Source organism: Rattus rattus, chromosome 11 (assembly GCF_011064425.1).
Source record: "Rattus rattus isolate New Zealand chromosome 11, Rrattus_CSIRO_v1, whole genome shotgun sequence".
Lineage (NCBI taxonomy): Eukaryota > Metazoa > Chordata > Mammalia > Rodentia > Muridae > Rattus > Rattus rattus.
In genome coordinates, this window is record NC_046164.1 from 31,919,586 (window position 1) to 31,931,640 (window position 12,055).

General features: G+C 51.1%; 1 protein-coding gene across 1 annotated transcript in view; it reads left to right on the forward strand.

Moving 5' to 3' along the window:
- The first annotated feature begins 2,014 nt into the window (after positions 1 to 2,014).
- Pdgfra (platelet derived growth factor receptor alpha) overlaps positions 2,015 to 12,055 on the forward strand; it is a 44,209-nt gene continuing 34,168 nt past the window's right edge. Inside the window, exons 1-3 of the mRNA XM_032915957.1 lie at positions 2,015 to 2,109; positions 7,758 to 7,815; positions 9,064 to 9,381. Coding sequence (XP_032771848.1) covers positions 7,770 to 7,815; positions 9,064 to 9,381 — 364 coding nt within the window. The 5' untranslated portion in view covers positions 2,015 to 2,109; positions 7,758 to 7,769. The remainder of the gene's footprint in view (positions 2,110 to 7,757; positions 7,816 to 9,063; positions 9,382 to 12,055) is intronic.

Sequence of the window (12,055 nt, forward strand, 5' to 3'; positions counted from 1 at the left end):
AATGCCTGGAAGACCTTGGTCACTCAGTCCACCCCCGGAGAGTGTGCGTGGGGGAACCCAAGCTGGGGAGGGGGCGTGGGTGGCACTTTTAAAGTCTGGGATGCCCAGCGTCGGACAGAGCTGCCCAGAAAAGTCCCAGGCTGGGCGGTGTGGGAAACGGTTTTTTTGGCTTCGTGGCGGAATTGCTCAATGTTTTGGACTGAGTTGCTTCTCCTGAATGGTTTCGGATCAGTCTTAGGCAGCCTCAAGGAGCCGGAGGAGGCCTCTAGTGTAAACCCGCACTGTGGTTCGCAGCTGCACGGCCCCAGTTTTAACACCCAAAGTCGCAGAAGAGGCGTGGGGCTGAGGGCACTTCTGGGGTGCGCACCTCTTCTGCGGACGCACTGGCGTTTACATAACCTCTCTTGTGCTCGGATTTTCCCGGACCAAGGTTTTCCATCTTCCTCCTTCCTCTCAACCTCTTTCTTTCCAGACTCCTTCGATGATTCCTGGACAGGACTCTCTCTCTCTCTCTCTCTCTCTCTCTCTCTCTCTCTCTCTCTCTCTCTCTCTCTGTGTGTGTGTGTGTGTCTGCCTGTGACACACCAGTTGATTTGTCGCCATGGTCAGTTCCCGCTTCGGAACTCTTGCAATGGTCCTGGTTTTGGATTGACCCTAGTACAGCCGAATGTATAAAGCTCACCAGAGAGGGGGGCGAACACAGCCCAACTCCACTAGTTATTGTCACGGCTTCCGTCTGTTACTTTAGTCTGCTGACCCGCAGGGATCACACTCAGAACCTGGCCTCCCAGTTCTGGGCCCAGGGGCTTCTCCGGTCTTCCTGGGCGCGGGCTTGGGAGAGAAGCAGGGGGAGGGGCTTCAGGCCGAGCTTCCAGCTGCAAACGCGTCAGGCGCCGAGGCGGGCGGGCGGGATTTCTGCCTCCTGGGGACAGGACCTAGGCTGTGCGCGACCTGGGGACGTGGTGACCAGCCTGCTGCCTGCTGACCTCGAAGGGTGGGACCCCCTCTGGCCTTCAGTGAGTAGCATTCAGGTTAAAGGTAGTTGCCTGGCGATTCTAGACGAAGGGATGAAAGCTGGATAGGTGACTCAAAGGTGAGAGAGGCTCAGCGACCGTCTGGCCCCTGATTGCTGGGTTGACCCGAGGCATCGGCCTTGAGGAGGAGCAGAGGTCTTGTAGGATAGTACTCAGCGTGGGATGCAGAGTCCAGGCAAGCAGCTTTGCCTGACTGCATTCGGATCCCCGGCCTCATCGGTGCGGTGTTTTTTTCCTGAAGTAGTTTAGTGTCTTTTTCTTTTGTTTTAAACTGAAGGGCGAACCACGAATACGAGCTGGGAAATTAGACGGTAGGAGGGGATAGAAGAAAGTTACGGGCTTAGGGAGTCTCCTCCCTCTACTTCAGCTCCTTCCCTCCCGGGAGGAAGAGAAACTAAAGGCAGGACGGGGAGCAGGGGTGCCCAGGGACGGGGCAACAAAGGGGCAAGGTGGGCACTCCGGACCCAAATCCACAGAACTTGGTCCAGCCTTCGGCGCTGGCGGCTGCGAGCGACGGGGCCTGGCCTGCAGGAGGCGCTGTGGTTCGCCTGTAACCCTAAACCTGGCCCCCTCCCTCCACCCTGCCCAGTCTCCTCTCAGGTCGCAGTTGAAAACAATGCAAACGCTGAGCCCAGAGCCTGGGGCGCGGCGGCTTCGGCAGCCCTGAGCAGGGAGGATAGGGGCTTGGGCTTGGGCTTGATCACCGAGTAGATCCGTGTCTCCTCGCATCTGTGGCGATCTTCTTGGAGCGGGGAGTGTTGAGGGAGGCAGAGGTAGAGGGTGTGTGTGTGTGTGTGTGTGTGTGTGTGTGTGTGAGAGAGAGAGAGAGAGAGAGAGAGAGAGAGAGAGAGAGAGAGAGAGAGAGAGACGAGGAGCGCAGACGCAGATAGACAGGACAGGCAGACAGACAGATAGACAGACAGACACAGTCACAGACACAGACACAGAGAGACACCCAGAGAGAAGGGGGTGGTCGGGATCCTCAGTGTGCTAGTGCGGAACCTCCAGGAGAATCGGTCCCAGGGCGCGCAGCGTTATAGGGGACCTGGAGCCTGAGCGACGCCGGAGCCAGCGGGTAAGATCAGCGGGGTTGCCGCGCCCTCTAGTGGCACCCGCGGCGCGACCCTTGTCCCAGTAGCCCTGGGCGGTCCAGCGGTCCCTCAGCCCGGAGCTCACCTGGGTCTCTCTTGAGTTTCCCTGCAGGCACTGCGGTGGCGCAGAGGCGTTGGGTAGACGAGGGTGGGCTGAGGGTCCGGGTTTGAAGTGGAGAGTTGGGGGCATCTTAATTTAGCAGAAGGTGGGTGGAGGGGGCGGGATTCCGGATCCAGAGAGATCTTGTAGGGGGGGACAGTCGCCCGCTTGTGCGCTCCAGGCCTCCAGGCCGGCGCAAGCTCCCTCGGCTTGTTGCGGTTTGTTTTACGACCCGGGGTTACCCAGCAATGGGAATAATGGGAAGAGACGGTTCCAACCAGCCAGGCTGCGGGGACCCCGCGGGGGTGGGGTTACCAGCAGCGAGAACGGATTGCCCGGGAAAGGCGTCGTCTTGGGTTCTCTGCAGGGTTCAGGTAGCCTTCATGCCTGGAGGGGTGGAAAGTCAAAGGGTGTTTGTTGTTTCCCCTAAAGCCAAGTGACCAGTCTTGCAACGACTTTGAGGCCTGGTCAACAGCTCTATCTTCCTGCCTCTCAAGGCGCGACTGCGTCTTGGTCCCTTTCTGGGCAGTGGTGATGATAATTATGCTGATGGTAATGATGGCGGTTATGTTTGTTCCTCACCGAATTCTCTTGAGGTCCCCAAGGAAATTTAGCATTTTAGACAGGAGTTTTGGTATTTCTGCTTCCACGACTCGGAGTTCAACTGCAAGTCATCATGAAACTTAAAAGTAAAAATCAAGCTAAGATATGGTAAAAGTTGGGACATTTTAAGCCAGAATTGGTTTCAATGGCGCCTGCAGCCCAGACTGCCGTGACACTGGTTCTTGAACCAACACTGCCATCTGCTGTCTGTTCTAAAGAACTGCATATGCCTCTGAGTGGGCTTGGCGTATTCCAAACAAGTATTGGTAGGAGGGAAGTTGGTAGGAAGTTTCCCTCCTCCCTCCTCCCTCCCTCCCTCCCTCCCTCCCTCCCTCCCTCCCTCCTCCCTCCCTCCCCTCCCTCCCTCCCTCAAACTTTAAATTGTATTTCAGGTGTATGGGTGTTTTTTGCTTATATGTATATATGATTCTTGTGCACGCCTGGTGTCTTCTAAGGCCAAAAGTGGGTTCCAGGTTCCTGAGTCTGAGCTGCCCTGCAGGTGCTGGGACTTGAACCCAGAGAACACTCAGTGACCTTAACCACTGTGCTATCCCTTCAGCCCCTTTTGCTCTTGAGGATCACAAAGATGATTTTACTAATTTTTCTTTCCTGCGAGTCTGCAACAGTCACATTTTTCAGACATTTGTGTAGTTTCCAACTGTGTGTCTGTGTCTGTGTGTCTGTGTGTGTGTGTGTGTGTGTGTGTGTGTGTGTGTGTGTGTGTGTGTGTGTGGTCTACAGGTCAAAGTCAGTCCCTCCAAATGCTCTGTAAGCACCGTATGGCTGAGCTACATCAAGCCTTAATAGCTACTCTTTGACACTTACATAACGAACAGTGTTTATGTGAGCGGACCTGTAAGAAAGGAAACAGGGTTTGTTCCTTCTGTAAACCAAGTGTGTGTGGGCTTGGTGGCTTCAAGCCACCGGTCCATTTTCCTGTTCATTTAGTGACAGTGTTACTTTATTCTTTCATAGTTACGTATCTGATGCAAAGAAACCAGAAAGGCCTATGAACCCAGGCTGTCCCTTAAAATTCGTGTGTGTAAAAGTGTCCCAGCACCCTGCCCCTTATTGGAACATCTAATAGTGGGTGCTGGCAGGTCAAAACACAACAGACCCTGGTGGGGTACAGGTCTGGGAAACATAATTTGGGCTAGAAAACGCAGAAGTGGCCGCCACTGCAGACTAGTATTTAAGCCTGCCTAGGCTGAAGTTCCGAGACCGAGTAAAGAGAGAGGAAAACCAAAACAAAAACTGAGATGTGTTATTTTCATAGTTAGAATTAACTTAGGAGAGCCGAAATTAACCAGACCTCGGAAATCTGAGTCTTGAAGAGCCTTGGTGGCTCTGGGGCTGAGAGTCTCCTGTGGCCTTTAATTGGGACAGGGCGGGGTACTTCGTTGTCCAGTGGTTGAACAGCTGAATCCATGCGTTTCTCCCTTACTGTCGGGGAAGCTGGCCCCAGCCTCAGGGGAATGGTAGCTCTTCTGAAAGAAAGCTTGCATCCTGTTACTTTCCAACTTGCCCTGTGGTCTCGGGTGAGAGACTCACCTTCAGGGGCGGTTTTCACCTTTGCAATGGGGTGACTGGGATGGTGCAGAGCTCTGTAGCAGGAGGATCTGGAGTTCAAGGCCAATCTGGGCTGCATCATGTATATGGAAGAACGAACTAGAAAGGGAGGGAAGGAAGAGGAGAGGGATGGAAAGGGGGTGGGCGGAGACAGCGGCTGCAATCAGTTTGACTTCTGTGGTTTAGGGCTGTTTGTGTTAGTTACGTGTTAGTTAATGTTGCAGAATCGTCACGGTGATGCTAGCTAGAGGTTTACATCCTCCTCCTCCCCCTCCCCCTCCTCCTCCTCACTAGGCAGAAGGAAGAGTTGTGGGGTGTCTAGGGCTTCACTTGCTTAGTAAGGAGGGATTAAGGAACCTGGCACCATCTAACATCTTAGGCCTCTACAGGAAGAACCAAGTGAGCATCAGACACTTTGAAACTGCACACTCGTCCTTCAGGACGCAGGGAGGCCGTCAGGCAAGCCCGTGATGGTTGGTTTCAAGTTAGAGATAAGACTGAAAGAGGGATAGGCAGGGTGTCAGAGTTGGAATCAGAATCTGGTCTGATGCGATGCGCAGCGCGTCTTCCATGAAGGAATGAGAACAGCAGGTTACAGAGGTCCCAGGCACCTGAGAGGGAGCGAGGCAGCCAATCTCACGTTCTGGTTTGTTCCTCCAACTGTGACACGGCTTTTGAGCTGTGAACACAGAGGCTGGAGACTGACACCCAACGTGGAATCAGCGTGGGAGCGAGACACAATATTTATCTGTTTATGTATCTGTGATAAAGTGTCCAGGGCTGGAGAGGTGGCTCAGAGGTTAAGAGCACTGACTGCTCTTCTAGAGGCCCTGAGTTCAAATCCCAGCAACCACATGGTGGCTCACAACCATCTGTAATGGGATCCGATGCCCTCTTCTGGTGTGTCTGAAGACAGATACAGTGTACTCACACACAGAAAATAAATAAATCTTTTCTTTTTAAGTCTTTTAGAGCCCAGGCTAGCCTTTTGTCTCTACTTCACTATGCCTGACTAATAAGTGATTTAATTTAAAAACACATCCATGTATTTATTATCCCTGTCTGTGCCGCAGTACACACATGGAGGCCAGAGGACCTGTGTGGGAGTCAGCTCTGTCTCCTCACCATTTGGGTCTTGCAGCTCTGACTCAGGTCGTCAGGCTTGGGAGCAAGCAAGCATCTCTAGCCACCAGACCGTCTCATCAGCCCCATTCATGATTTAAAAACAAAACAAAACAAAACAAAACCTGTTATTCCTCCTTGCAAAGTGTTTAGCCCCCATTGCACCGACTTTCAGTGCTATGAGCCTCGGATTGTGTAACCTCGGCTTCTCCATCTGTCTGTCTGACCCGCGGATGTTCCCGGATGCTAACTGAAGAGTGGTACTTGCAGAATGGGAAAGCACCAGTAAAACCAAGACTCCCTTCCGGAGATCTTCCGTAAAGCAAGCACGGGGAGTCTCTTTCTCTTGGGCTACAATAATTCATGGCCGGATTGTCTGTGTCACAGATGAGTAACGCCATCACCTTCATAAATACACCCAGTTTTGCCAGTCGGGCAACTGCTGCTCTCAGAGTCTGGAGTTGGAAATCTCAAGCAAACACATGTGGACATTCGCATCGTTATCACTCTCTCGGAGGCCCTGTTTTCGTTGCCCACTTTGAAGGCCAGTAAATCATCATCCCTGGCAGCGAGGCCACCATATCTGGACACACAGAAGGAAATTTGCTGGAGCCTGGCTGGGATAGAATGTTCTTCAGAGCCTGCTCTGTCCGTGTACCGGGTCCTTTCTCTTGAGCTTAGTGGGGCTTGAAAGATCCATAGCTGCTGATCCTGGCTGGGAGGTACAGGATGGGGAGGTACAGGATGGGAACGTGATGAAACCCCAGCCTGCAAGCTGGCGCTGGGAGCTGCTTTGTAGCTGGCCAAGTGGCTTGTCGGTGGGAGGTTGATATTTGTGTGTACAAACACACAGGCCCTGACTGCTAATTGTGGTAAATCAGGCAACCAGCCTGGCTCTGGGGCCTGCTGTGGCCGTCACCACAGCAGTTTGGAAACTACATCCTCCGGCACCTGCCAACATCCTCAGAGACCATTAAGCCAGACAGCATCTTTCTAAGTGCATTTGGTTCACAACCCTGCAATTAGGTTTTCTAATTATGGTGTATAGAGGAGAGGGGTCAGGGGCAGGTTGTATTAGGAAAGAGTGGGCACAGAAAGGCTAACCTTTCCCAGATCTGTAGGAATTGCTTGCTTGCCAGTCTACCAAAATTGGTGAGTTCCAGGTTCAGACAGAGACCTTGCCTTAAAAAAAAAAATAATAGTGTAGAATGATTGAGGAAGACACCTGATGTCACCTCCTTGCTTCCACATACACCTGTACACACACACACACACACACACACACACACACACACACACACGCACGCACACACATGCGTGTATACACACACACAATCAAATGCACACAGAGACACAGATACAGACACACAAACACACACATACACACACGCACGCACGCACGCACGCACGCACGCATGCACGCACGCACTCGCTCACTACTGGATCTGCCCCTGGTTATGTTTTTGGATCATTTGCTAAACCTCTGTGCCTCACAGTAAGAAACTGTGACGGATGATGGCCCCCCCTGAATATCGAGTTCTAAGAAGGAGCCTTTCTATTCCCCAGAATTTGGTCTGCAGAGACCTTGACAATGAGTGGTGTTTTCCATGCCTCCCAATTGATGGAATTTCGTGTACATCCACCATGCTGGGCCTCTCCTCTCTTCTCTCTATTGTCCCTTTGTCTATGTACCTGTCCTGGGCTTTGCAAGCTTCTAGTGGCCTGGCTGTACGTACAGGTCCCCCAAGAACACAGGCTGGAAGCCAATGCTCTCACAGGCCTCTGTTTCACAGAGGCTGCCTCGAAACCACTGTTTATCGTCAAATTGTTTGTTCCAGCCCAAGGAACTTTTCTGAAAGTGAGAAGGTTGAAACTGCTGATGAACTGTGACACAAAGCAAGGGACAGCCCTTGAGAAGCAGAGATTTCTCCAGCTTAGATGCCAAGAAAGTTATAACATTTATTCCTCCCCTCCCCCCACCCACTCCCTCCACCCCCGTGGATACAGGGTCTGCAGACCCTGGCAGGACTTTCAGGTTCCACCATTCTCTTTGATACTTCCCTCTCAGTGGTCTGACTGTATTAGCTGTCAACCTGAAGCCGGGACATGCTTCTGCTGATGTACCATTGAGGATCCCCATTGGGGGGACCTGGATCCCCATTGTGGGAGGACCTGGCTCTGAGCAGTTTTCCATTTGGCTAATGCTGTTTACTTATGTTTGTCTCTTGTCCTTTGCAGTTCTCAGGAGCGATGGGGACCTCCCAGGCCTTTCTGGTCCTCAGCTGTCTCCTCACAGGTAAGTACCTTCATTTGCATCCTTTGTTCTCCTATGTCTACACTCCTTGGTCCTCTCACCTGCACACAGGTCCACAGGGAGTGAGAAGAAACCAACAGTTCCCCAGGAACTCTTGATACCCTTGGCTAAATGACACCAACTCCATTTCAAATCAAACACTTTCTATCAATGGTCTGAGGGTATGAATAATCTCCATGCTGTCTAAACGTGCCCGCCACCTTCTTCCCCTCTCTGGGATGGATGGGCTTACAGCAAAGGAGGGGCAGATCGATTTGAGCATATTCAAATAGAATAAATACTCCGGCATCCTTCTTCAGGCTTAGTGACTCCAACCTGTGATCCCAGTCACTCGGGAGGCTATGGCAGGAAGATCATAAATTCACAGTGTGCCAGGGCTGCATGGTGAGACCCTGTCTTTAAACCCAAATGAAAAGAGGGTTGGGGAGATGCTCGGCGGTCGAGCGCCTGCCTGGCACTTGGGAGATTCTATCCACGTGTTTATGTGTTGCAGACATTACTCTAAAGTTAGGCACCGAGGGAAACTAGAGACCATGAATTAATAATTAGGTCAGAACGCGTCTCCTTTTTCTCATCAGTCCAGGGAAGCTAGAGTGAAACGTGACGCTTGGAGATTAGTCCCGAGCCCCTCCCTGCCTGCGTCTTATTTATTACTTGTGGATTGAAACCCATGCCTTCCGGCTTAGGCGTTTGGAAATCATTAAGGAGAGATGGCGTGCCAGAGGGCGGCACTGAGGGAAGACGCGACTCTTGAGTGAGCCCAGATCTGCTCTGTGCTTTGTTCCGCGTCTCTCCCGGCCCCTCTTCTCACATCTCCTGCCCACTTTCTTTCTTTCTTTCTTTTTTTTTTAAACTGAGGGAAACTTCTGCAGGGCATATGCAAGATAAAGAAGCCATATGTGCCTGAGTGCAGACCGCACTGGGATATTTTATGGTCACACATAAGAGTGTGAAGTATGGAATTAGAGTCAGACATCCTTTATCCATTGGAGTGTTTGGAGGGGTGAATATGGGGCGTTTGCTGGGGCTGTTGAGGCCGTTGGAACACTTGCTGCCCTCAGCAGATGCAGTGGCTGCTATAATGGGGGGCCTTTCATGTGCATCCAGAGCAGCGGAGTTTCACGTAGAAATGGCCGTTGTTCCTGTAAGCCGCTACTGTGGCTCCTCTCAGCGCTCTGGAGGAGCCGTCCTCTCTGGCTGGGCCTATTCAATGGCCGTTCCTCTCTACAGGGCCGAGCCTCATCGTCTGCCAGCTCTTATTACCCTCCATCCTTCCAAATGAGAATGAGAAGATTGTGCCGCTGAGTTCGTCCTTCTCTCTGAGATGCTTCGGGGAGAGCGAAGTGAGCTGGCAGCACCCCATGTCTGAAGAAGAGGACCCCAACGTGGAAATCAGAACCGAGGAGAACAACAGTAGCCTCTTTGTCACGGTGCTGGAAGTGGTCAACGCCTCAGCGGCCCACACCGGATGGTACACTTGCTATTACAACCACACTCAGACAGAAGAGAGTGAGATCGAAGGCAGGCACATTTACATCTATGTACCAGGTGAGTGGCGGGGCTCTCACACCACGCTGCAGCCTGTCCTGCCTGCCTCTGAGACACCGTGTTAAGGTTCATAAAACACGAGGAATTTATAAATGTTTATCGCAGAGTAACTGCAAGGTAGAAAACACAGTTTTTTCCCTTCCTTTGTCTCTCTCTGTCTATCTGTCTCTGTGTCTGTCTGTGTCTGTCTGTGTCTGTCTCTGTGTCTCTCTCTGTCTCTGGCTCTCTGTCTCTGTGTCAGTCTCTGTCTCAATGTGTCTCTCTCTGTCTCAGCATGTCTCTGTCTCTCTCTGTCTCTGTCTCTCTGTCTCTGTGTCAGTCTCTGTCTCAGTGTGTTTCTCTCTGACTCAGCATGTCTCTGTCTCTCTCTGTCTCTGTCTCTCTGTCTGTCTCTGTCTCAGTGTATCTCTCTCTGTCTCTGTCTCTCTCCCTCTCCTTCTGCTTATAAGCCAGAGGAGGACACTATGTCCTGCTCTCTCCCTGTACTTGATTCTCTCACTGGAACTCTCACTGAGGCTGGAGCTAAGTAGGGAACCAACAAACTCAAGCTATCCTCCTGCTTCCGCCTTCCACAGAGTGAAGGATATAGATTTATTTTACATGGGTCTTTGGGATTTGAACTCTGGTACGCATGCTTTTGCAGCACATGGTCTTACTCACTGGGCCTTCTCCTCAGCTCTATGTCTGCCTGCCTGCCTGTCTGTCTGTCTGTCTGTCTGTCTGTCTTTGGTTCCTGAGCCTCTTGCTGTTCCAGCTCATAGTAATCCCAGGCTTCCGCCTTCTGAGTGCTAGGGTTAAAGGCATGGGGTGCTTAGCTTGCTTGTTTTGGTTTTGGTTTCGCTTATAAGATAAAGTCTCCTTATGCAGACCAGACTGGCTCTGAACTTACCAACCTCACCTCCCGAGTCACAGAAAGAATTATTTGCATTTGGTACGAGATTTTGATATTTGTTGTTGTTGTTGATTTTGAGATAAGAGCCTGGTATGTTGCCCAGGCTATCCTCAAACTGTTAGATTCAACGAGTCCTCCTGTCTCAGCATGCACAAATGAAATACAGATCATTTGCACGTTCAAACCAAGAAAAATTCATGGGAGGCTTGGAGAGGTGGTTCCAGTTTGGGAGCATTCTCAGCTCTTGCAGAAGGCCCAAGTTTGTTCCTAGGACTCAACAGAGATGTATCTGGCTGATATTACCATGGGATTAGAGCCCTCTCCTGGCCTCTACCTGTATTGCATACACGTAATGTATGCATCCAGCTAGAACACTGGCGCACACACAAAACAAACAAACAGACAAATACATGGTATTTAATAAAGAAGGCCGTGTGGCTGGGGATATAACTCAGTAGCAGAGCACTTTCTCAGCATGTGCAAGGCTGTAGATTCTAAGGAGAAGTGCTCATGGTCAAGATCAGGGCTCTACTCATTTTGAAAAGTCTTTACTGTGGCGTGTTTCACTGGGATGGTGCAAAAGGAATCAAATGCCGTCATTCTATTTGGTTCAGTCAATGTGAGCGAGCGCTTACAAGTGTATCAGGCACCGTGCCTTGTGTAGGATGCAGGGTGAACAGGCAAGCTTGCTTTGGATACTTATAGTTTGCTAGGATAGATTCCAAATAGCCACCCCGTGTCAGCTTTCATACAAATGTGCATTTCCTTTTGACAAGTGGGAAGGACTTCTTCTGGCCTTTGTCCCTAACATTTAGGGGCGTTTCCGTGTTAATGATAGAATCCTGTGTTTGCTGACAAGCGGATGCCAAGACGGAAGTTACGTGCATTGGGTTTAGAAGGGGCAAGGCCTAGGAAAGCGGTGGGAGTGTCCTGCACGGCCCTGCTGGACTCCATTAAGTGGATCAGTACTGCACGGCCTTCTTGCCCACGGCCCTTGGGTGCCCTCAGTCACTGACCGGAAGCATTGCCGGGGAGTGTGACTTTAGGTTCTGAGGGCTATAGGGCTAGGCTTCAGACAGTCAAGCCCCCTGTGGTTGGAGTGATGTGCTTTTTCTGGAACCCAGGCTTACCTAAAAGCTTCAGATGCATTTGCATGAGATGCTCTCCTTCCCCCCTCCCCCCTGCTCTCACCCTTTGCCGATTTGCAGCTGTCGGTATCTGTGCACAGCGTTGTCTCCTGATATGAACAGCTGTACCAAGAAGGACCTGGCTGTTACCTGTACATCATATAGGTAGTAGTCGGTAGTCGGGAAGATTAGTCTTGGAAAGGAAAGCCCCACTGAAGCGTGGGACATCAGTCTATCTACCTGGACCTGTAATGGATGCATACCTGTTTGAAGTCTTTGTGGACAGGGTTTAGGCGTTTGGAACTCTGGTCACAAATTAGGACAATGGGTATATTGTTGGAGAATGGAAAGAGCTTTGGAATACAGGCGGGCTGCCATTTGCACCCTGCTTTTATTGCACATCCATGGGTGCTGGGGATCTGAACTCTGGTCCTCACGTTTGCATGGCCAACATTTTACTTCTGTCCAGCTCTGAAATGTCTTTTCTGACAATAGAACACTTTGTTGTGAAAAGGACAGATATTTAGCACATTGCTTTAATGATATACATGGATGTTGATGATGATGATGATGATGATGATGATGGTAGTGGTGGTGGTGATGATGATGATGGTGATAATTATGAGGATGAACACATAGGTTCCCTTCAGTGAGA